This window comes from Mercurialis annua, linkage group LG4 (genome assembly GCF_937616625.2).
Source record: "Mercurialis annua linkage group LG4, ddMerAnnu1.2, whole genome shotgun sequence".
In the NCBI taxonomy this organism is placed as follows: domain Eukaryota; kingdom Viridiplantae; phylum Streptophyta; class Magnoliopsida; order Malpighiales; family Euphorbiaceae; genus Mercurialis; species Mercurialis annua.
In genome coordinates this window covers 36368153-36393210 of record NC_065573.1, presented here as the reverse complement: position 1 = coordinate 36393210, position 25058 = coordinate 36368153, and the positions used below count along the sequence as shown (strand labels likewise).

Below are 25058 nucleotides of genomic sequence, written 5' to 3'. Positions count from 1 at the left end.
CTTACATACAAAAAAAACATAAGTGTGGGAAATTATTAATTAATGTTGCAAGTAAAGTAGAAGTGAGTGGTGGTGCATTAATAGTGCAGCAGAGCACATGGATATGGGCAAGAAATGTAGAAGCAGATAAAAAGAAGAAGACAACAAAATAAGCACAAAAATAAAAATGGACTTAATGATCGGTGATCACGGGTCACAAACCACCACTTCACATGCATACAAATTTCTCTCCTCTCACCTCTAAATATTATTACCGAGCCCACAAATTTCTTTAAATTAGATACCTACAGTTTTATTATTATTGAAAGTAAATCCTTCAATCAGGAGATCTAATTCACTTATACCAGGGAACAGAGGATCTAATTTTAATAAATATAATAAAATAAGGATTCAAACATGCATTTTGCCTTAAAAATTAAGAGGCCGTTTGGTACAAGATTGGGAATGAGAATCGGAATGAGAAGAAATGGAAAAAAATGGGAATGGAAATGATTGTTTTCATTTTTTTTTTTGGTTCAAAATTAGTGTAGGAATATGAATGGATAAAGTTTAATAAAAAAATTATTTATTATTATTAAAAATATTTTTTTAATTTTTTTATATAAAAAATAAAATTATTTAAAAAATTATTTAAAAAAAATTAAAAAAATATTTTCGAAAAAATTAAAAAAATTATTTTCGAAAAAATTAAAAAAATTAAGAAATTATTTTTAAAAAAAAAAATTAAAAAAATTAAAAATTATTTAAAAAAAATTAAAAAAAATTAAAAAAGTTTTTTAAATTATTTTAAGTATATTTTTTAAAATAAATATTTAGAAATAGTTTTTTTTAATAATTATATATTTATTATTAAAATATTTTATAAAATTTTGATTCTCATTCCCAAAAGTATATTCCTATGTGATAAGAGGGGAATAGGGTAATCACATTCCTATTGCCTAGTACAATTTGACAAAACAAACATAAACAATGGAAATCATTTCTATACCCATTCCCATTTCCCTCTTTTTATGGCGAACCAAACGGCCCTAAGAGATAATTATTATCAAGTCCACTTTCATCCTCTATTGCTCTCATCTTTCATTTTCCATAGCTAGGTTTGGCATATTAATATTACAGCCAACTTTATACTCTACTAGTACATTGACCCTCGCGTTGCTTTGGGGTTTAAAAAAGGCAGAGAGTATTTCAAACATAAAATACACAGACAAACTAAATAATCAAAGCACAATTAAAAATATAGTCTCCTAATCAATTCATAATGCAATATCAAGTCTAGTTTCAACAAAAATATCTTGTTAAAAATAACCTAGCATTAAAACCATTTACTATAAATAAGCAAACATAACAAATACTCTCACTTTACTTCGGGAGGAGCATAATTAGATAAAATATCAAATACTAATATTTTAAAAATATCAAATATTTTCAAGTGAAGCCAATTTTAACCAATACTTTCAAAAATACCAATTTTAGTAATATATATTTTAATTTTAACCAATCACTCTTTAAAAAAAATCAATTTATTTCAATTATGACCATTTTATAATATGCATTCTATTATTAATAAATATTTCCAAATACTCTAACCAAGCAAAGGATTGTTTAAAAATCAAAGCACAATTAAAACCACAACTACCAAATCGATATTCATAATGCAACATTAAGTTGGTTTTGATCAAAATACAACGTTAAAAACATCCAAGCATTGAAATTCATTTATTACAATAAGCAAACATGTGCTGGATATGTGTCTTAAAAAGGCACATGATCTGATCCACATAAGTAAAAGACCAAATTATGTCATTTAAAGTAGGCCAAATGTTGTAAAAAGGCCAAACCTTTCACAAAAGTTTCACAAAAGTCCTGACCTTTCAATTTTGTCGATTTTGGCCAAAAATTGATTATTTGGTTTCACAAAAGTCCTGACTTTTCAATTTTGTCGATTTTGGCCAAAAATGGATTATTTGGTTTCACAAAAGTCCTGACCTTTCAATATTTTGCATGCCACATAGGCGTCACATAGGCTCCACATAGGCAAATTGAAATCAAATTGAGAGTTGGCCACAATTGAAACCAAATAATTTGTTTTTGGCCAAAATTGATAAAATTGAAAGGTCAGGACTTTTGTTAAACTTTTATAAAAGGTTTGGCCTTTTTAAGACATTTGGCCTTTAAAGTAACACAGAGGGCTAAAGATAAGGGTGTAAATGTAAAGAAAAATGGTAAAGACAGAATTGTCCAGACTTGACAATATAATTACATTTCTTAAAACATCAATAGAGAACATTAGAAGGGCTTATAAGGGAGAAGCAGAACACTGTTCAATGTACAGTGTTTTCTGCTTCTCTTTTATAAGTTAGTATATTGATTATTTATCCAAAATCCTACTTAACTTTATTCATCAATCAAACATAGCAGCTGAATTTTGTTTCTTTCTTCAAAACTGATTTTGTTTCTTTCCTCCAACACTGGATTTTCTTTATTATTACTGTTCATCTTCTTATTTTAGCATCAGTATGCTGCAAATTGTATTGTTTTTATTAGCTGTTTTTCTATTAAGTAGTGAGTATGTGAATGGCGCATCTACTGTGAAAATGGGAAACATATCAAAAATAGAAGATGCACTGAACTTTCATCTTTATTATGGACAATCCTTCAAAGTTATAAAGAATGTTATTGATGCTAAGAGCTATCTTCTCATCCAGGTATGTTTCTTTATCTCTTCCCACTTTTAAATTATCAATAATGCCTTCTTCTTGTGTGTGTGTTTTTTTTTATGTTTATTAGTTGTGAATATATTACCTTTATGTTTGGTTTCTAATAGATAATTGCTTAGCTAATTATAGAACAAATTAGTCTAACACCTCTCATATATGATATAATTTGCGCAGTTTCGTCTTTTTTGATTTTTCACTTTTATTTCCGTTCACATTTTAGTCCTTCTGTTAATTTATCGCGTTAGTCAATTAAATCGAATGACTTCACTAAAAAAATTAAATTTTCAAATTAACCCTTTAGTGTAATTTTGATATAATCATAAATTTTATATTTATGAGACTTAATGAATTAATAGATGCAATCATTTTTTTGTTTATATTAACTAGATTTTTTATTTTTAATATCTGTTTTGTTTTTTTATTTTCTTACTTCTATTACTTTTTTAAAGTGAAAAAATTTAAAATAGTAGAAGTTTAAAAATCATTTCAAAAAAGGATTAAATTTATAAAAAATTATTTCAAAAAAATATAAAAAAATACAATTAAATTTATTAAATAATTAAATCTCATGAAAATACAACTTTTATTTGTATTTATTTTAAAATAAATATAAAAATCAAACTGAATTCATATTTAAATTTTTTTAATTTAGTTGATGGACATATTAATTATTCCTTTTCTTTGGAATTAAAAAAGAGCTGTAAAAACATTAAAAAAATATAATCTCTGCTTTAACAAATTTGTACGGTCTCATTATTAATTTATTGAATGTTTAAGGAAATGATATTGGATTCATCATTTTCCTTTTTGTAATACTATTACATTAACAAAAGTTAGTGGAATATTTTTATGAACAGAATAACTCAAGGATGGCAACAAGGACAAAATATTGCACCTCAAGGATTAAGTCTTTTGTCATTCCTCTCTCCAACTATTCAGCTGATACCTACTTCTTTCCAGGTATTCTTTATTCAAAGATATTATTTCTAAAAAAATTATATAAATTAAATTATAAAGAATCATCGAATATTAATTAGAAATATTTTAGAAGTATTTATAATGTAAAAGTTATATTTTAATTTATATATAGTTAAATTGAAAGTCGTATTTTTTTACTTTAATTTATGTAATCTCATTATAATTGGGACTTTTTTGTTCTAATGTGCAGTATCCTTTTTCGAGGTGAGGACCATTGGCTTTCTTTAGGTATTATCGATTTGTTTTAGGCAAAATCTATCTTAAATTGCCCGTGCTGTATTTTTTTTTATCCTTAAAAATCAGTTGAGTATATCATGTAAATCTTAACCACTTGAATACCTAAAAAATTAAAATTAATAATGGAATTTAACAAGAATATTTGAATATTTTATACGAGAGACTATATGATAATGTGCAGGAGCGAGCTTAGAAAGAGCGTATGATGAGCAGTTGTCCACCTTATAATTTTGAGTCTCTTTAAAAACGTTAATATAGAATTGAAAAATATGATATTGTCATCTTAATACATATAGTTTGCCCACTTAAAAATTTATATTTTGTCAATTTTACTAATCTTATAAAGATTAAGTACATGTTGCCCATCTAATAAAAAAAGTCTGGGTCCGCCTCTGATAATGTGTATGAATTGTGTTAGCTACTAGGCATACTGGGGAGTATGAAGGGGATCACATCAAACTCAGTGGCATCAGAATGTGCCTTAAAGCTGTATGAAACAGGAGAAACTGTGATGTTTAATAGAACTGAACCTCAGCTATTTACTCAATTTGCTGCCCATTTCGTTAGTGACACTGATCAGCCTCAGTCTTGTAATTTTGCCAATTTTGTTCCTTTTGGTGAAGATACTCCTCTTCAGGTAAATTATTTATTATAATTATATAAATAGTTAATGTTAAATTGTTATTACTATGAACTAAATATGATCTAAATGAGTTTTAAACTTGGTTTAATTTTACATACAAGTAGTGTGATTTTAATTGTTTTTTTGTTTAACAGAGAGCGGAGTGGATCAAATTCTTAGGTGTTTTTATGAATCTGGAGTTCAGAGCCAACCAAGTCTACAATGCAGTAAGTTTTGAATTGCATTTCATCTGTTAAACTAAATTAAATTTATAACTAAACCGAACTAGTCGGTCCAATTTACTTATTTTGATATATAAATTTAAAATTTCAGACCAAATCGAACTAAATTTACCGATTCAGTTCAATTTATTGGTTTATGGATTGCCACTAATGTGGACTATCAACAAATCTGATATGATTTTAATGGAATTGTTTTTGCCAAAGTATTTAAATAGATTGATATGGTGTTAAATAAGGCAGTTTTTGGATTTAATCCAATTAGATTACTATCTTTTGCAGGTCAAACAAAATTACTTATGCCTAACTAAGGTTGCAGCAAATATTACAAGGTCCTTCAAACCAATTGTAGCTTGGATGACATACTCCGACGTTAGTATGATTTATAGAAGTTGGATGATATATTGCATATAGGCCTAATCACTGAAAAGCCCTTCACCTTTAATTTTTTTTTCAATTGCACCCTGATGTTGAAAAACTCTCTCAAAACCCTCCCACCTTTGAATTCTATTCCAATTGCACCCTGACGTAGCAAAATCCTCTTAAAATCCCCCCCACCTTTAGATATTTTTTCAATTGTACCCTAAATTGAAATTTTTTATAGTTTTTATTTTAAAAAATTATTGGATAAAATTTTAAAAAGAATAATTTTTTACATTATTAATAATATTAGTGTTTAATTAGAATATAGATTAAAAATAAAAGATTATTTTAAATTTTTTTCATGTGAAAATAGGTCAATTTAATACTTTGGGGTGCAATTGAAAAAGAATCTAAAGGTGGGGGGTTCTGAGAGAATTTTCCTACGTCAGGGTGCAATTGTAAAAAAGTTTAAAGGTGGAGGCTTTTGAGTGATTAAACCTTGCAAATTTTATGCATTAAGTGTTCATTTAGTACATGAAATTAATGCCTCAGTTTTTTTTAGAGGAAATTTATGCCTCAGTTAATAGTTGATCTCCAACCGGAGCGGCAATTCTCATTTTAGCATTTTTTTTTACTATTTGATATAAAACTATAGTAATACTGAAAAATATAAATGAGATATTTTTGTTAAAAATAATATCACGTGTCGAAATAAATTTATACCATTTTGATGTTTTATCTTGCAGAGTGTATGGTCTTTTACAAATGAAGTATACAAGTTGAAGGTAAATGATTGATCCATAAGTGTTGTTTCTTTTGAATGAAATTGATACCTTACAAAAGTTAGGCAGGAAATTAGTATTTGTTTGATTCAAGATTCGGAATAAAAATAAAAATTGAAATTGAAATGAAAACCAAAATAATTAATTTATATTTTGAAATGAAAATAAAAAATGAGAATGAAACTCCTATAAGGTGAGTGATTTCTATTTATGGAGAATTACATTAATTTTTTTAATCAAACACAAATAGTAAAATCATTTTCATTTCTTCCAAAGGACAAAAGAATGGCCATCATTAATTAATTTTGATTAGAAGTAATTGTATCTAATGTTTAATCTTGAAAACAGTATGTGGAAGATGCAGGTGGAGAAAATATTGATAATTCCATCAGCAAAATGACTTATAACACTTCAAATCCTGATGACTTGGAGGACTTACATGCTATTTTATGTGTAAGTCTATTTTCTTTCCTAATTTTTATTTTTTTCCAAAGGGAAATAAATTTAAATTTTTTCTAAAATCAGATCAAACAGTATGGATCCATTTGACCTAAAATTATAAAAATTATGTATTATCTTAATGTATGAATATGGGTCTAATTGGTCATGCCTTATAAGTTTAAGGTTCAAAATGAACCCTTTTCTTATTTTTCTATACTCTACAACATTTTCCTAACTATTTATTTTTCCTGTCAAAACTTACATTTTGATCAGACTGTAGATGTAGTAATTGATGAAACAGTGACCGTTGATCCTGCCAACTACAATCAATCAACCTTCCTTCAAAATATAAATGTAGAAGATCAATCCTGTTTTGCATTTCTTTCAAATCAAAGTTTATGGAGATTTGATAAAAGAGTCCAAAACTTAACTGCTCTTGGTAAGTTTTTATTTTTCCCAATACCCCTAATATTGCACAACAAACGCATCTTAAGTCTTGACCGTTGATCAGAATGACTTCCGATCACAATCAACGGTTTAGATTAATTAGTTGTACATAATTTTTATTTTCAATTTAGAGTCTTACTTTTTTCCCTGTCTGCAAATGAAGACTGGTTTGATGGAGCAGTCTCTCAACCCCAATTGGTTCTAGCAGATTTTGTAGAACTTTTATTCCCTACTGCAAATTATACTACAACATACTTTAGGAACATTGCTAAGGTACAAATCTATTTATGTTCAAATTAAGTAAAAAAAAGTGTTGAATCATGATGAATTTATGCTATTATTTGACAATTATGTGTCTGTATTTGCAGGGAGAAGGCATGATAAGCATTGGTGCTAGTATGTGTGCTAGGGATATTTCGACTCCATTGGAGCCCACAATACTACCTTGTCAATGATGATATAATCTCCCCTCGATTCGACTTGAACTCGGGATCTAGCAACGATTTTCTTACGACAATTTTATCTTTAATTTTAGGAATAATAACTAACATTCTGAAATTAGATCAAAATTAATATTTATGTTTTGATGTCCGTGTTGATTACAATAGGTAATCAGTTATCAAGTAAAGAATACGATCTAACATTGTATTAACTTAGAATCGCAGATAAGCACACATCATTCAGTGAAGAAAAAATGCAGAATGTTATGGGGAAAATAAAAACTGTCAGATGGAATAAAGTAATATTAATATTACGAAAGTTCAAAAAGGATGTGTGATTGTATTTAAAAATGGGACTAGAGTAACAAACATGTGCATCATCAACCCATTTCAAATTCATTACTTTAGCAGACTCGTGAAGAACAAGATAAAACAAGACAAAGCTCAAAATTCTAATTCTACTAGAGGTACTACTACATCTACTAATTACCTTTCGCATTTATAAAAATGCTAAATATGGATCATTCCAAAGCTCCATGTTCCGAGTAGGATGCACTCATGTCTCGACCAGCACACTGTAAGAAAGCCATTTTGAGGGCTCTAATTCATATTCCTGATGGATTCTTGTTCCACGACAAATAAGACGGGTCGCCAAGGGGCCTGCAATAATGGAAACATCTCAAACGCAAGCATAGCCTAAGAATGCAGAAATTAAGGGATATATAATGTCAGTAGCAGTAAAGAGATCATTTCACTTACCTTGGTTTGATCACATATACAAGTATGAAGCTTATTGCAAAGAACAAGCAGATTCCGCCGACAGAAAGATATGCTTTTCCAAGGAAATCATTTTTTCCACCAATCCAACTTGTTGTCGAAAGAACCAGCTTCTTCTTGCCCCCAAAACTGTAAGTATTATAGTTGTTATTTATAGTAACTGTAATTACATCATTAGCTTCGAGATCCATCTCTATCTTCCCATAAAGTTTCCTGAAAGATGGCAGTGCTGCAGTACGCATCCAAACGATAAGATCCACTTGTTCACTCAACTGTTCCATACAAAACCAGTAACAAAATTTATTGGCAAAAATGAAGATGCCGGAAACTATATGATGACAAACAATGACCATATAAACGAAAAAGATTGTCCGCTAGAACATATAAACACTCACAGGTATGCTAGAATTGAGCTTTGCACCTCCGATCAAGTCTCCATTTTGGAAATTTTTAGGATAGACATCAGAGCCAAATTTGTAATCTTGGTCACTTTTCCATGCTATATTTTTCTTGCTGACATCTAAGGCCTTGTTTTTAAGTGAAAACCCATAAGTGTCGTTGAACATACTCCAAGCAGTAAGACCACAAGGAACTATTGGAGCATTATTTGGCGCAAAAGCTTCCGGTTGACAACTCTCTGTGTCACCCTCACCTGCTTTACTCCTTAACTGTTTGTCACTTCTACTCTTCACATATCTGAAACACAATTTTCACAGAGACTTGAAGAACATTCAGAATATCTCAAATGCTGGGTGCAAATAATGATATGCTAAACAAGAGCGTAATTCAATATATCCCAGCTTAAATACATTCTCATTATACTTGTAGTTATGAATTTTCTAAGATAAAATAAAAAAATATGATTAAAACATTTATGATCCCCTTCAAATTAAAAAAGGTCAAAGTCGAGGAACACAACGTGTCCACTTTGTTAATCTCCATTAAATTATAAATCAAACATCATATATATCCGAACTTGAACAGTGTAGCTATAAAGTGATACAGGAATTGGACAAGGAGACTAACACTAGGAGAATGAACTCGAATTTTGAATGCTTTGACCTCCAAAACGTACTGGAGAATATGTTGTATTTTAATGCCCACTTTAGAGCTGTTTAATACCATTTAATTGCTCTTTAGAAAGAAAAAAATGACGCACTGTTCCTTTGTATCAAAGCAAAATTTAAATCTCGTTCTTAGACTTGTCTAACAGGACACTAATCATAATTTGAGCAAATCCATTTTCAAACAACCATATTGGAACATAATAGAGTTAAGTTCAAAGGGAATGATAAAAGAGAAATCAAGGAGGGAGAGACCACCGTGTTGCTAACAAAAACTATCAAGAAGATCATTTTCCGGAAAAAAAAGAAGGAAGAATACGCAAAATTGTGAATATGAATACATAAATTTAAAACTAGTAAAGAAAACTGGAACAAGGACAAGGATAAGGACAAGAACTTCACTCAAACTGCACAATTTTCAGAACATTCTCCCAATTTAACCAATGAAAGATTCGTGCCATTAAAGCAATCAGCTGGACCATCTGCAGTTTCTATCCTTAAATCCAAAGACATTTCACCTCTCATCAAAATACCAAAGAGCAGTGTCTATAGTCCAGGACATAATAATATAAAGTAAATAATGAGATCTACTTTCTCATAATCTACTTTAAAATGAATGACAAAGTAAAAGTCCAAAAAGCATATTATGAGATCTTAGAAAATCCTACGTGATTTTACAACTAGTGATGCTCTTTCATACAGCCAACACCATATGATTAAAGAGCGTAAACGATAATTATAGATATCACTTTTACAAGTGTGCTACAAGCAGCCAAATTATTCTAGAGTTTTAAAAGGAAAAGCAAAAAAAAAACCCTTAGAAGAAAGACTTTCAAGAACACATCAAATGAAATTAATTAATTGCAAAGAGAAGTTATATGCCTATGCTTCTCAAATTTCAACTATGTGGAAATTAAAACATGTAAAAACGACATTAATGGTAGTACAGATAGAAATCCACTCTTCTTCCACAGATAACTAATAGCCGATATTCATTTTCTGCTGCCTATGAAGTAAATGGGAAAAAAGTAATAAATGCAGCACGGTTCCACTCACCGACGATGGTTCTGATAGAAGTTGTCAAGCTCATAGTATATAAAAACGGGACTTTTCATTCTCTTTGGAACCTGCAAAACAACAAAAGAGAAAAAAATCATCAGTATATACACTTCATAGTTGACTAGTAGTTAGAGTATAAACACATAAGCGAATTTAAAGCAATATAAACAAGACTAACAGTCAAACTCCTGGTACATGTCTTGTTAGTGGTACTACTTCGGATGAATTGAAGGCTGTCATTTCGAAAAATAGAAGGAATGCAATCTTTGTCATACCGATCCACAATTTCAACCACCTACATTACACATTATGCAAAATTAAAGCGCAGAGCTTTGTGTAAGTGTATTATCCTCATAACTTGTCAAATGTTAGGATGGTCAAATCAAAACTCAAAAGTTTAAAAGAATAAATTACATGTTCTGATGCAAACAAGGTAATCAAACCAATAGGAATGAAGATTATCCCAACCGCGACAAATGCTGTAATGACCTGAAATCAATTAAAAAGACAACAGAAAACACTAAAATAAAGAATAAATAAATAATCAATTGTAGTATGCTATAAAGTTATATAATAACAATACTAATAATAATACCCATCCAGGAGTAAGAATTGGTTTGCATGCAGGAAGCTCTTGCTGTGAAAATCTTGAGTCTGCAGCCATGAATAATAAACAGCACTCTTCAAATTCTTTATTTGACAAAATATTTATCAATAAATTATAATAAAACAAACAGGATGAATTTTTTTTAATTTAATATGTAAACAGCAAATGAACAATAGCTATTAATAAAATCATAAGCAAACAAAAAATGGAAAAAAAAATCTGCATTTATTAACAAATTCACTAAACAACAACAACAACAACAAAAACAAAAGCAATTCAAAAGTTAAAAAAACCTTCACGTAATACCCTAACCCTAATAGCGATTAAAAAAATAAGAAAAAGAAGAAGAAATAACATTTAGGTTTTTTTGATTTCCGTTTTGCTGGAGCAGATTCAGCGACCGCGGTGGTGGTGCTGCTGCCACCACCGGCAGAACTGGTTGCTCCTCTCATTTTCTTTTTCACGCCAACGTGTAACGGCGTCACTGCTTTAAAACCAGTGCCCGTTTCGTTTCTTGATTTATGTATTTTTATTTTAGTTTCGTGATTTTTTTCCTTTCTTGAATTTGTTAATTGTGGTTTCCATATTTGACTTAAACTGGAATATTTTTAATATAAAGTTTTAATGACATTTATTCGCTGAGAGAAAAAGATCATGGAGTCTCGCGCACCAGGCCGAAACTAGCGGCTGGTTTATTCTGTATGGTTTTGTTGCATTGCATACATTTCGCGGCTTTCAGGTTGGTTCAGTTCATTTGGTTTCTGATATTCTGTTTGCCGCCCGAAATCCAGAGTAATTTATAATTATTTGAAATTATGATTATTGCATCGAGTCAATATTTAAATAAAAATTTCAGTTAAAAAATATTATTTATTTGGGGTTAATTGACCTAAATTAGGGAGCTTTATTTTAATTAATTTACTAAGTGTGAATTAATTGGTCGTGATAAATAAATTTAAAAACAGCCAATAACCATTTATTCATTAAAAAATCAAATTCAAGTATTAGTATTTCAATTATTTTGGTTATTGTTACTTTGTTTTTAAGTCCATTTTTACAATTCTACTATCAAATGCAAATTATTGCAACGCCTATTTTGATTGTTATTGCATATTATGCTCTACTTGCAGCTGTTACTGCAAGTCTTTTTATCCATCTAACCTGTCAGAGAAGTTTTTCTGATAGTATGTCTCAGAGAATTTTTTAATACTTTCAACTTTGTGATTCTAGACTAAGCATAATATTTTTATGCAGCCGACGTAGCGGGCATATTTGGTTAAAAATTTAAAATTTAAAATTTAAAATTAAAGCACTTAAATGGAAATTATTCCTTGAAAATCCAAAATACCTCTCTGTTCGTAATTACTCCCGCGCCCGCTCTCGCTCTCGCTCTCACTCGCACTCAGAACACCGCAAATGGCGGCCGGCGGCTCTTTCACACTAACGCCGCACAAAACCTCCGTCTGCATCCTTATGCAGTTGCAAACAACGCCGCCATTCCCTTTCTCTTCAGTCTCTCAACATAACCGCCTCGGATTGTACCTTTTAGCTCTCACTAAGGTAAACTTTTGCTCATTTAAATCCCTAAATTGCACCTTGTATCACACAGCCTGACTTCAACATTTTGTGAGTTTAATTTATTTTTCCTCGTGACTTTTCTTTTCAGTCTTATGATGATATAGTGGAGCCAACACTGGAGGATTTATTGAATCAATTGAGAGAAATTGGTGGATCTTTAGGTCAATGGTTGATTCATGGTTTAACAACTAAGCTTTCTAGCTTGTTATCTCCTGATGATTTATTTAATTTTTTCACTGAAATGAGAGGTTCGTTTGTTAGTTTATTTGGTCCTTTGTTGGCAATCATTGATACTTTGATAATAATTTGTACTTATTTTGGTTTTTAAGGAATTCTTGGAGGATCTGATTCTGTACATATGGAAGAAAATCAAGTTATTCTTGATCCTAGTAGTTTTCTTGGAATGTTTCTTCGTCGATGTATACTTGCTTTCAATTTATTATCTTTTGAGGTACTGCATATTTATGCTATTTTCGTGATTTATAAATTATTTATTTCTTTTTGTACTGTTTTAAAGCATTTTTGGTTGTTCCATTGGATGACATATAAACTTGAATGGAATCATTGTTGACCTTGCTGCATTCAAAATGCCTTTTATTTATTGAAAGGCCTTTTTGTAGTCGAAAGTTTTGAAACATGAGGCTAAAGTATGTTGTTTTGTGTTATTTCTCAAGAAATACGAGAAAAAGTAAAAGCAAAAATGTTAAAAGAAGAGAGGCAAATAGAGAATAAAAAAAGAGGGGAATCCTCAGGTTTAGGGAGAGTTGATTTTTAAATTAACCCGGACATAGAGTTGGTTTTGTGAGTATAAGGCTGTTTTTACCATCACTAGTTTACTTCTCAATTTGCTATCCATTGTGGTTTCCCTGCTGTTTTCTTGATGGACTTTAAACATACTGCATTTGTTTTTGTATTTTAGATAGTTGATGCTGATAGCCTAGACTTTTGAATTTGATGCAGGGCATATGCCATCTTTGGACCAATATTGGGAACTACAAAGAAGCTCTTTCAAGCTGCTTGCCCTATGGGTTTCAGAACTTTGACGGTTCGAGTAATGATTTGGAGTCGTTTTCAGAATATGAAAATATGGACCTGGAAAATTATGTTCCTGAGAGAACAAGTGAGGAAATCGAAGAAAGCAAGCAAGCCAGTGAAAGAGTTCCTTTCCATTTTCATGCACCTCAAGCTATATGTGCATTGGTTGAAGGTATTATTTAGTTTCCTTTGGATCACATGCTAGAAGATTAAGGATTTTAAAGCTTGCATGCATCTTCTTTTACTTTTTAACAAGAACCAGAGATTAGGCCTAGAAGAAGTTGAACGTTCTTCTATTTTGTGGTTATGATTATTTGTTGACTGATTCACCTTTTCATCTCAAATTAAAGCATTCTCTGACTACAGCTTTCGGAATATGTAGTTCTTTCAGACCTTTTATTTTTGAATTGTAGCTCTTCTGATTTAGTGTTTGATTTTTTACGAGATGATTTCCATCAGATTAATAAGCATGAAAAACAACACAAAACATGCAGATGTTGAAGTTGTTGCTGACCTAAGATCCAAAAACAGTGACAGAGGTACAGAAGGCTGTCTACATGTGCATCCTCTTGCAAATGCAGTGGCAGATGCTGATCCCAATGGCGAGGCTTTTCTGCGAACAAACTGGCAGGTACAAGGATACTTAATGGAGCAAGCAGATGCAATTGAGAAGTAAGTGTAGTATCTTATTGCTATATTCCTTTTAGCAATCGAGGTATTAGAGTGCTTGGTGGTTGTAACTATCGTCATGTTTCTACTGACAGGCATGGCAGTTCTTTCTCTTTTAGCACCTTTGAAATGATACTGAAGCAGATTAAAAAATTGGCCCCTGAGCTGCATCGTGTAAGTTAGGATGCAAGTTAATACTGATGGGTCCCTCTATCTCTTACATATTAACTTTTGATCTTAACCTTTTTGGGATCTGTGCTGAATTATGGTCCAGGTTCATTATTTGCATTACTTAAATAGCCTTTATCATGATGATTATTTTGCTGCTGTGGAGAATCTGCATTGCTACTTTGATTACAGGTAATCAATTAATATGGTCTGCCCCTTAATTAATTAAGTTTGCATGTCTATGTCTTTGAATTAGTCTATGATGAACATATTCATTTATTCTAACACATTAAAGCACCAACTAGATAAAAGATTGCATTTGGGGCTCTTTTATTCATTTCCGATGACCTCATTTAGTGCTTACTATTAAAAATGAACTAATTTGATCAATTTCGTTATTGAAGTGCAGGGATAGAGGGATTTGATTTTGCTTCATCTTCTGGATCCAATAAGTCCGAAAGATACGAGATTGCTTTGTTATGTTTGGGTATGATGCATTTCTACTTTGGGCACCCTAAGCAAGCTTTACTGGTAAGCATGGGGAAATGTTCTTTTTACGAATGTTTGGTTTTTCTAATTAAACCTGTGCTTCTGAAACTAGGGTCACTAAATTAGATGGTAAATATTTTGCTGAGGTCTTAGCAAGTTAAGAAATTTTGGTTCACAACTAAATTTTGGGTTGAGTTCAATTGTTCTCATCTCAGCAGTAGCTTTGGCCAAATTTGTATAGTTTGAAAATGTTATATTTGTATTTATCAGCATGTGTAAGTGTTGCATTATTAATTGATGAAGGACTCTGCGTTTTCTAAGCAGTTTGAGATTTGGATATAAGCTGGTTCACGTATCCATTTGTAACTCAAAATGTACACAAGCCTTTGATTATGATTGAACTCACTAACTTATCTCGTACTTAGTGTCAATTAAATAGTGTCAGCGTAATTGCATCCAGGATTTTACCTGAAAAAGAACAAATAAAGAAGAAAAAGGAGGCACCTGAGTTTGATTTCTGACCTCTTTGGTTTGTGCAATGTACTTGGGCTACTCTACCTGAATTAAATGCATACAACTAGTAGCATAGCTGGATATGTCCGACTTTGTGACCCGATTGCCTGGTAATTGTTTTGCTTGTCAATGTGCAGGTCTTAACAGAAGCAGTTCGTGTTTGTCAAGAGGTATACCCGTAGATTCTGCTTCTACTTTTGCCAAAATAAAAATTGGTACTGCTGCATTCTGCATATTATTATGGTATCATAGTTTTTGAACTTTGAAGAGCACAATTTACATGGTTCTGATGACAATTCGATCAAGAAACTGGTGCAATATAAGATTTAGCTGAAGTGTTTGAATAATCATATCATAGTTTAAGAACTCGATTATTTGGCTGTGAAAAACTTTCGGACATGCTTTTCTTTGGATAAAGGTTTTAAAAACAGCCCCTGCTCTTGCAGATTACTTTTGAATTCAGTTTTGTTTTGGTGAACCTAAAGAGGAATTTTTTTTAAGTCGACATTTAGTTGAATGGAGAGTTCTTGTGTTTGAAGAGGTGCTTTATTTTTTCTTAAGCATTCTTTTTCATTTTTTCATCATTAGAGGAAGAAGCTTTGTCCTCTCATTGTTCTGTCTCTTCTTTCTTACTAAACTTCATGGGATTTTTTGAAATCTGCACTTGTTTATGTTAGTAAATCTTGTAGTAGTAGATGGGCGACAGGAACCCACGAATATTTTGAATCACATGCTCTTCAACTCGCTTGCAAATTTATAAACGCAAACAGACACCATTGCAATTTTATTTTTAAATAAGATAGGTCAGATTAGAGAGTGTTTTAATTGATAGATTCTAGACCATTTCTACATCTAGGACTGTGCTTGGGCATAGCATATTGGGGTAGCTGTGTTATAAGATATCTATTACTATGTAGATGTGGGGGTTAATGGTGGTTCTTTAGATTTTTTAATTGTCAAGTTTTTAAATTTTTTATGGGTTTGTAGCGGTGGATTTGACAGTCTATTATACGGATGACGGATTAGTTTGAAGATGATGATACTATTGGTTCGGAGGTTTCGATATGGGTGGATTTGTGGGATATGTGAAATGATGGTTGTAATTGGTTTGGAAGTGATTCTGATGCAAGAGTGCAGGAACTCTTGATGAATTTTTTAAGATCTTTTATTGATTTAATGGATTTTGAGGTTTTGTGGATAATGGGGCAACCCTGGTGAGTTGGAGAGTGTGTGGATCAGCTGAGTTCTTTTTATTCTGTCGAATTCGGAAATATTTGTTGGGAGTTGATTAGATAGAGTTTTAGCAGAAACATGGGTTTTTAGCAATTGTTTGAGATATGGCTGTGCAGCTTTAAATTGTAGTGAGGAGAAAAACAATATTATCATTGATCCCATTCGTAATTGGCTGCCTGGTCAAGAAAGAAAGTGAAGCTTGTGTTCTCTCTTTTAATTCTCATATGTACATGTCTAGAACTAATCTAGATCCTAGAATCAAGTCCTGCAGTTAAGTAGTAATTACAGCACAATTGATGTATATTTGGATGTAGCAAGAAGTTATAGATTCTAAACTTATCAACAAGATTCTTAATGAGGGTTGGTGCCTTTTGATCTCTGTCATAATAATGATTAAATTAAAAAAATTCACTATGAATCTGTTTTGCAAGGATTTGATGGATGCTGATTGCTTTAGCGGAAGATGTGTATCTAAATTATGTAAACATTTTTCAGTAAAGTGTCAAATGGCCTACCATTTAATCATATAAATTTTACTTGCTTGCCGTCGGATTATTTCAAAACTGCAACATGGTTTCTAAGGAGTTACTACTTCTCATATGTTGCATATGTTAGTAAGCCTCATTTCTTCTACTTGCAGCAAAGCGATGACAGTTGTCTTGCATACACTTTAGCTGCTATCTGCAACTTGTTATCTGAAATTGGTAGCTCGACTACAGCTGGAATACTTGGAACATCCAACTCAACTATGACCAGCATGGGCATTTCAGTGTCTGTCGCGCAGCAGTTGTTTGTTCTCTTGCAGGAGTCTTTGAAGAGAGCAGACAGTTTAAATTTGAAAAGATTGGTTGCCTCTAATCACCTTGCAATGGCCAAATTTGACTTGACGGTAAAAAAAATGAATGTATATTTGTAGTAATTTAGTTGCCCATTGAATGAGTGACATTTATTTATTTTGTGCAGTGGTAGGTCATGAATATGTGATATCACAATGCACTTTAGAATCATATGAACTTATTAATCATATTCTTGCTTATATGTTAGTTGCGTGGGAGTCATACTGGTCAAAGTTGTTACTCTGTCATATAGATATAGTTTCTTTCCTTATAGATATGATGGTATTTTTTATATCTGTTTTTATATATATCCTTAGCATGGTCTGATAAATAAGTACATTATATGCACATTACTATTATAGTCTTCTGGTTCATATGGTGCATGTCATGTTGTTCTGTGGAAAAATTCCTTTGGGAAGACTATATTGAGATGAAGTCAATTGCTTAGTGAGTGATTTTATTCTTCAGTGGTTACGGAGTTACATTGTGATTTATTGGGCAGGCAGAGAAGTTCAACGCCAGTTGTCCTTGATCTTTGTTTTCTTATATTTATATGAGTTTGTTGCAACATCTATATCATTTGCAGCATGTGCAAAGACCTCTGCTATCATTTGGTCCCAAAGTTTCCATGAAGCTTAAAACGTCTCCAATAAACGTATGCAAGGTAATTAATTGCATGGTCAATAATAATACTGTACACAATTTCCAAATCTCATAAACCCTTAGCCATTTTATGTTGTTTTTAATTCTATATGCTTTTTATTGCCTTAATGCAGGAACTCAGATTATGTTCAAATTTGATTAGTGAATTTTCTTCAGAGACCTTCACTGCAACAACTGATGGTGCTTTATGTACATCATGGCTTAAAAATTTGACAAAACCAATGGGTTCGCTAGTGTTGACCCAGGATTATGGATCTGGAGAAAATTTCCATGCTCTTCAATTCTGTATGCAACCAAGTTCAATTCCCCTATCTGTTTTGCAAATATTAGGTTCTTCCTACTTGCTTCGCGCCACCGCATGGGAGACATATGGAAGGTGACATTTGACAAGATAGAATAAGCAGTCACTCTTAAATGTTCCTTGTTATGATGATTCATTGAGCTGTGAAAAAAATTATTTGTGAACTACTTGTGAATACGTGCTAGATGTCTCATTGAAAAAAGGGGCTGGTAAGAAAATTTAATTATCTACTTTGGGGAGTGCGCTAACTAGATTGATTAATCTGGAATATATTCACGCTTCTAGCCTGATTTGCCTTTCTACATAAGGTCCGAGTGTCAGAAACCAAGAATGGAAAGATTGACCATTTGCATGTGATTGTACATGAAAATGAAATGTTTAACTGCAGTAAGATTGTAATCTGTACTAGGTAAATGACCAATCAAACTTAGGAGGCATCAAGTCCACCTTTTCCCTTTTCCTCTCAGTTTGTGGTTTGAAAAATGAGGTGTCTGTCTCAAGTAGAAAAATTAGTAAGTACTGTGGCAATTTGGTGATGATATTTTCTGACTCTCTGACTACTAGCAGACACTTATTGCTGTTTTGAGTATCAGTTTGGAAAACCTGATTTGTAATCACCTCCTTAGCAAAATATTGTTTACTGTTGCCTTTTCACATATGTGTTTGTGTTGGTATGTATGAGGATTCTAGGCATGGTGATTGAAATTTTCACATTTGCAGTGAAAACTAAAAAAAATCAAACTGCTCCTTTCAGATCTCATGTTTTAAAAACAGATAAAAATTAACTGCTTCTTTCAGATCTCATGTCTGAAAACAAAATGTAACTGCTTGTTCTTTTTATGGTGTCCACAGTGCCCCTCTTGCTCGAATCAATGCTTTGGTACATGCAACGTGTTTTATTGATTCCTCAAGGTAACTTCAGCTATAATTTCATTTATATTCTCTATGTCATCTGGTTTGATTTTTCACAATTACTTTCCTACCCACAAACCTTGTGTAATGCGTTCGAACTTATTTTGGCGTCGCAAGTTCATCAGATGCAGCATTGGTGCATGCCAAGCTCATTCAACATTTAGCGGTATTTCAGGGATACAAAGGTAAGATTGAATACTCAGACACTTATCTCTTACTTGTGCATTTTAATTTTGGAATTTGTCACTGTCAAATTCATAGTATCATTCAAATTATGTGAACCCTTCAATGCTTAAAAAAAATTGTATCTTGGAAATTATGTGATGTTCCTATGTTTTTTTTGGTAAACCAGAGGATCTCTATATGTTCAGAAATTACGTAATTAGACTTTTCTGTCAATTATGATCTCTTTTTTTGAAAATAAAATGCAAAGATTTTTAAAATCATGTTCTGCTTACTTTTTAAATTAGTTATTTCTCTTAACTTTCTAATTTTGTCTGTTTACCTTTTAGAGGCTCTTTCTGCTCTTAAAGTAGCTGAACAGAAGTTTTCATCTGTCTCAAGATCGGTAATTTTACTACTAAAACTGCAGCTGCTCCATGAACGTGCTTTGCATAGGTGAGGTTAAGGTAGCTATATTCAACATTTAGATTTTCTTTTGTTACATCATGTAAGATGTAGCTTTCTAATATTTGGTTAACTGGAGTGTATCATTTTGTGCAGAGGACATTTAAAACTAGCACAACAATTATGCAACGAACTTGGGGTTTTAGCATCACCTGTCAATGGTGTGGACATGGAGCTGAAGAGAGAAGCAGGTCTTCGCCATGCTCGTACATTGCTTGCAGCAAAGCAATTCAGTGAGGTTTGTATATTCTGAATTTAAGTATTGAATATCCTAGTTTCTGTGCAACTCAAGGTATGAAAATCACTATTTATAACAGAAGCGGTTGTTGAATGACTTCTGAGCATTAGTGTCCATTTGATGTTGAGTTTTCACCTTACGGAATCACTTAAATGTAATTTCATAACCATTTGGTAAGAACTTTTAATTTGTTTTTTCTTTTCTAGGTCTGGACTCTCATTTAGTGCTTTCTGCAAACGCATTTTTATTCAAAAGAAACACAAAAATGTACCACAATCCCAAACTGACCGTTATTGTTCTTTAGGATTTGGACTATTATGTATGGGAGAGCTCTTATGCTAAAACTTGTTAAATAGCTTGGAAAAAATCTATTTATGTGAGTTTTAACCTAACCTTATTGTAAATATACCGAGAAATTACATTGTTCAAATTATTTGTAAGTTTTATGCTACTGTTCAACGAAAAGCGAACTAAGCAAGGTATAAAACCTTACCCGTCCGAGACTTGTAGTTTAATCAGAAAACCTTTAACAACTCAAGGAATAACAGGCCAAAGTTTAAACAACTTTTGGACTGATTTATACTCAGAATCTAGTGGATAAAACCAAATGATATATATGCAGCTTGAATATGGTTTAAGCAGACATAGTTTTCTAATTGGGATTTTCCAATTGGATTAAAACTTGTATTGCTTGTTAGTCCATTAGTGACATGCTTTAATGCCAGTTTACGAATTTTTAACTCACTTTATTTCAGTAATACTTATAATCTCTGCTAATATTGAACTAAAAATTTATGTTCACTGTTATTGTTATTAATTGGCTTAATTACTTAAAAACCACCCACCTTGAACTTTTTTTTCGTTTATACCCTGACCTAGGAAAAAATTCATTTATACCCTGACGTATGTGTTTATGTTTCACCTCTACCCCGAGGCACTAAATTAACCTCTTTTCATTTAAAAAAGAAGTTTTAAATAATCCCTACTTTTGAACATTTTTAAAGATGAAGTATTTCTTTGTATTTTTTTAATAGAAAAAAGTATAATATAATCCTTTTATTTAGTTGTTTTCAATATATCATCTTTTTTTTTGAAATTTGGGGTAGAAGTGAAACATAAACACATACGTCAGGGTATAAATGAATTTTTTTTCTAGGTCAGGGTATAAACGAAAAAAAAGTTCAAGGTGGGTGGTTTTTAAGTAATTAAGCCTTATTAATTTGAGGGTTTGGAGGCTGCTATATCAAGTATAGATATCAAATTTCTTTGGCCTGGATGTATCTTTTGAGAACTCAACATTTTTTTTTTTTTTGGAGAAACTCAATACTTGGATCACCATATTATTTAATTATTGTTTATAGTTTGCATAAGCTTTTTTTTGCTAAGGTCCTTTACCTATTTCTGATTGAGTCTTCTTTCTCAGGCTGCAGCTATTGCACATTCTCTCTTTTGCATATGTTACAAATTCAATATGCAGGTTGAGAATGCCGCCGTTCTACTTCTACTTGCCGAAATCCACAAGGTATGGTTTAACAGTTGATTCAATATTTATTAGGACATTTAGCTATATTATAGTGAGTTTATAAAATGATATTTCCCTTCTTAAAGAAGAGTGGAAAAATATATTGTTTACCTGCCAGTTGCAGTTATAATCACAAAGAATTAAAAGAGAAATATTGTTGCAAATGGAGTTGGGCTGTTAGGAGATTCTTTGGAAAGCATCTGCAGTTTTATTTCAGGACAATAATGTGGTCACTTTACTAGAGAATTTTTCTCCTTTTCTAAATTTGTTGGCATCTAAAATTGAAGTCTGTACAATTCAATGCAATTTATAGGAAAATTATATCAAACAAAAAGTTTATTTTGATTCATCTAGTAGGAGCTAGGAATCACTCAGACCTTGCATGTCCTTTTGTTAATATTATATCACATGCCTCGACAGAGGCATACTATATTGGAAAACTTGATAGAAAGATTGAATAATAGGGCTGGGCTACTCCTAACCTTTGTTCAATTACTAGCGTTATTAGCGTCATGAACATGACTAAAACACATTTTGACCAAAAAAAATAACTTAACCCATCTCTGCAGAATTTTAAAAAAGTACTGTTAGTCGTATGCTTATGAAAACAAGGGGAGTTTTCATTTCTTTTTTCAATAATAGCACAGATATGAGATGTGTTGGATAAATTAATGCCTTGAGTTCTTGACTTATGTGGTAGTGCTGGCTATTTTATAAAACTCATTCTGTATTTTAGTGCAATGAGACTAAAACTTGTTTTTTGTTGTTAGAAATCGGGCAATGCTGTTTTAGGGCTTCCATATGCTTTGGCAAGCCTCTCATTTTGCCAGTCTTTTAACATGGATCTTCTCAAGGCATCAGCTCTTCTCACCATTGCGGAGCTGTGGCTCTCACTCGGATCAAATCATGCTAAAAGGGCCTTAACACTTGTACATGGAGCTCTTCCGGTGGTTCTTGGTCATGGAGGTTTGGAGCTCCGAGCCAGGGCTCGAATTGCTGAAGCAAAATGCTATCTTTCTGATCCAAATTATACAGGTTTATTTCTCATGGTCTTTAATTTTTTTTAATTGATACATTTCTTAATATTAACCGAGTCTGTAGTATGAATAGTGATGAAGGGTAGTGTTATTGAAGATATATCTTCTAATACTAGTTGGATAATGCATAAGATTCGAAGCTGGCAAACGAGGAGTTAAATATAAACAATTGATCATTCCAAGATTTATATCCCTAATGAGCTGATAGGTGAAAATGATAGTTGCTAGTGAATGTCAGGATTTAATGTGTGAGCCTTCTATCCGAAGAATTATATAAAATGAACGGAAACTCAAAGTATTTGAATTTTTATTATTGCTGTTTCCATGGTCTGTGACGTGTTGCCTCTATTTGTATATTACAATGGTTTATTCAGTTATGACATTCTGATGAGAAAGGTATCTAGAATATGCAAACTAGCTGTTTCACTACATAAGAAAGATGTAGTAAAGGGACTGTGTTTTGAAGCTTTAGTAGAATAGTTATGCAATCATGATCTTCATGGCCATAAACCTATAACAGGGAAAGATTTCTTCTGGCTAGGAAGCCAAAGATATAGTAAATAAACGGTGGAAAAATGATTAGGGGTGATTACATTTTGGTTTACAGAATGTTGCCTACTTAAGAAAAGGAGATTGGAATTGCCGGTTTGATTCATAAAACTGCAACCAAACCATTTCTTACTCATTAGCTGTTTGAAGTAGTCATTTCTAATTCTAGCTTCTGTAATTTCCTTGACTTTTAATACATTCTAAGCAAGATAGGGAAAAGACATTCTCCTCCCCCTGTATTCTCTCCCTTCTTTTCTTTCTTCCCCTGTCAGCTTTCTATTTTATTTTATTTCTATATTCTGATTTTTGAATTATTGGATTTCCTTAACTTAATTCAACTTGGCTTTAGTCTCTGTTGTGATTTGTATGGCAGTTCAATATAACTTTTGTTTCTTTTGTATGTGGTCAACAAGCTTCCATTTTATGTTCATTGATTCTCTGTACATTTTTCCTTCTTCTTTTTTTCCTTTTTGCATTGAGGAAACTTACGTTATGTTTTAATAAATTGCTGTTTTTTCTCTTCAGTTTCGGAGGATCCCGAGGTTGTACTAGATCCTTTGGTGCAAGCTTCTGAAGAATGTCAGGTGTTGGAGGTAAGTTGACTCTTAATATGCATAGATGTCGGCGTTTTAGCAAATATAGGAGTCTCTGTGGTCCAAATTTCGATTGCTTTGCTCCTCCATTATGTCATAATGTTTGCTACAAAGAAACCAAGTCATAGATTCTTCTGACATATTAATCTTTTCATTTTCTTAAAAACAAAAATTGGGAGCCTTATTTGAAATAATTTAGATTACCATCACTTGAATAGCAAACATTTGATTTGTACTCTTTTGACGACTTGGTAAGTGAGTAGCTTAATTTTTATAGCAGCAGTTGATGATTAAGGAGAAAAAGATAAAATATAATTCATTTGGTAAAAACGAGAAAAAGGAAAAGGTAAAATACAATTCAGTTTGAATCTTGATTGCTACTTGTCAGTAAATGTTTTTTTTCTACAACATGGCTGATTTGCTGTTAACTCCTTCATAGACTAGTTGTAGCTTCAGAATGTTGGGCTTGAAAATATTCTGAGTTGGGGGTGCCGGCATGATGTAGAGAAAATTGCCTTTTTTGGCAAGTAAGGAGCACTTTTCATTTGTGGGTACAATCATGCAAGAGAGTATTTGTCTGTTAAATTAAATTAATTTTTGCCGCTATGCCCCAAAGCCAAAAAAAGGGTAAGTATTGCATACACTATCATTTCTTAAGCCCTAAGTTAATTATTTCACAACAAGGAGTTCTCTTGGAGCCATGACTTTGATAGAGGAAGTGGCAGTGACTAATCTAAATGATATGTAAGTGGAAAGGAGTCCTTCTTTCTTACATTAAACAAATGTTATATGAATTTTTTTAGTCTAGTCCGCTCCACCTTCCTACTTTGTTATGAGGTTGTTGCTAGGTTTCCGTCACATTCTCCTATGCTTGAAGTGTTCATAGTCAATTTAGGGTTATTTATTGTTAGTACTGTTGACAAGATGTAATTGCTTATGCTGGACAGTATCATGAATTGGCTGCTGAAGCCTTCTACTTGATGGCCTTAACTTATGACAAACTGGGAAAATCAGAAGAAAGAGAAGAAGCTGCAGCTTCATTCAAGAAACACATAACAGCTCTTGAAAATCCTCAGGATGAGGATGATCCTTTATTGAATTTGTTCAGATAAAATTAAAAATGTATTTTATGTAAATTAATATTATACAATCCTAACTTGAGACGCATATTAAAAAGGTATTGTACTTTCTTGCGGTGTTGGTTTGTTATCTTATCTGTTTGGGATGAGAATACTTATTTGCAATCACAAACAATAATTCTTTTCATAAAGCTTTTGACTTCAGAGAACAATGCTGATAAAAGGAGAAGATCAAGACAA

At 31.9% G+C, this 25058-nt stretch overlaps 3 protein-coding genes across 4 annotated transcripts; 2 read left to right on the top strand and 1 right to left on the bottom strand.

Annotated features, from left to right (window-relative positions):
- Positions 1-2376: 2376 nt before the first annotated feature.
- On the top strand, positions 2377-7481 carry LOC126677365 (uncharacterized). Of its 2 annotated transcripts, XM_050371935.2 has the most exons (11): positions 2377-2708; positions 3578-3680; positions 3889-3902; positions 4354-4572; positions 4713-4784; positions 5079-5168; positions 5906-5944; positions 6290-6394; positions 6656-6821; positions 6993-7102; positions 7198-7481. In XM_050371935.2, exons 1-11 carry the CDS (start codon positions 2520-2522, stop codon positions 7282-7284), a joined length of 1194 nt encoding a protein of 397 aa, XP_050227892.1. In that variant the 5' UTR covers positions 2377-2519; the 3' UTR covers positions 7285-7481. The 2 variants fall into 2 exon arrangements, with proteins under 2 accessions (XP_050227892.1, XP_050227893.1); XM_050371936.2 differs by lacking the exon at positions 3889-3902 and having other exon boundaries at positions 2564-2708.
- Positions 7482-7589: 108 nt separating this feature from the next.
- LOC126677366 (ALA-interacting subunit 3-like) lies at positions 7590-11446 on the bottom strand. Its single transcript, XM_050371937.2, has 8 exons — positions 11132-11446; positions 10765-10823; positions 10584-10658; positions 10348-10464; positions 10167-10237; positions 8442-8742; positions 8029-8318; positions 7590-7929 (listed from the first exon to the last, which is right to left on the bottom strand). The coding sequence occupies exons 1-8, from the start codon at positions 11226-11228 to the stop codon at positions 7875-7877; spliced, it is 1065 nt and encodes a 354-aa protein (XP_050227894.1). The 5' UTR covers positions 11229-11446; the 3' UTR covers positions 7590-7874.
- A 696-nt stretch (positions 11447-12142) lies between these two features.
- On the top strand, positions 12143-24927 carry LOC126676885 (anaphase-promoting complex subunit 5). Its single transcript, XM_050371207.2, has 20 exons — positions 12143-12336; positions 12443-12602; positions 12684-12805; positions 13315-13561; positions 13884-14061; positions 14154-14232; positions 14333-14418; positions 14631-14757; positions 15366-15398; positions 17102-17350; positions 17884-17961; positions 18074-18336; positions 19114-19173; positions 19291-19358; positions 19686-19791; positions 19897-20038; positions 21462-21560; positions 22331-22595; positions 23672-23739; positions 24687-24927. The coding sequence occupies exons 1-20, from the start codon at positions 12193-12195 to the stop codon at positions 24849-24851; spliced, it is 2739 nt and encodes a 912-aa protein (XP_050227164.1). The 5' UTR covers positions 12143-12192; the 3' UTR covers positions 24852-24927.
- The last annotated feature ends 131 nt before the right edge of the window (positions 24928-25058 follow it).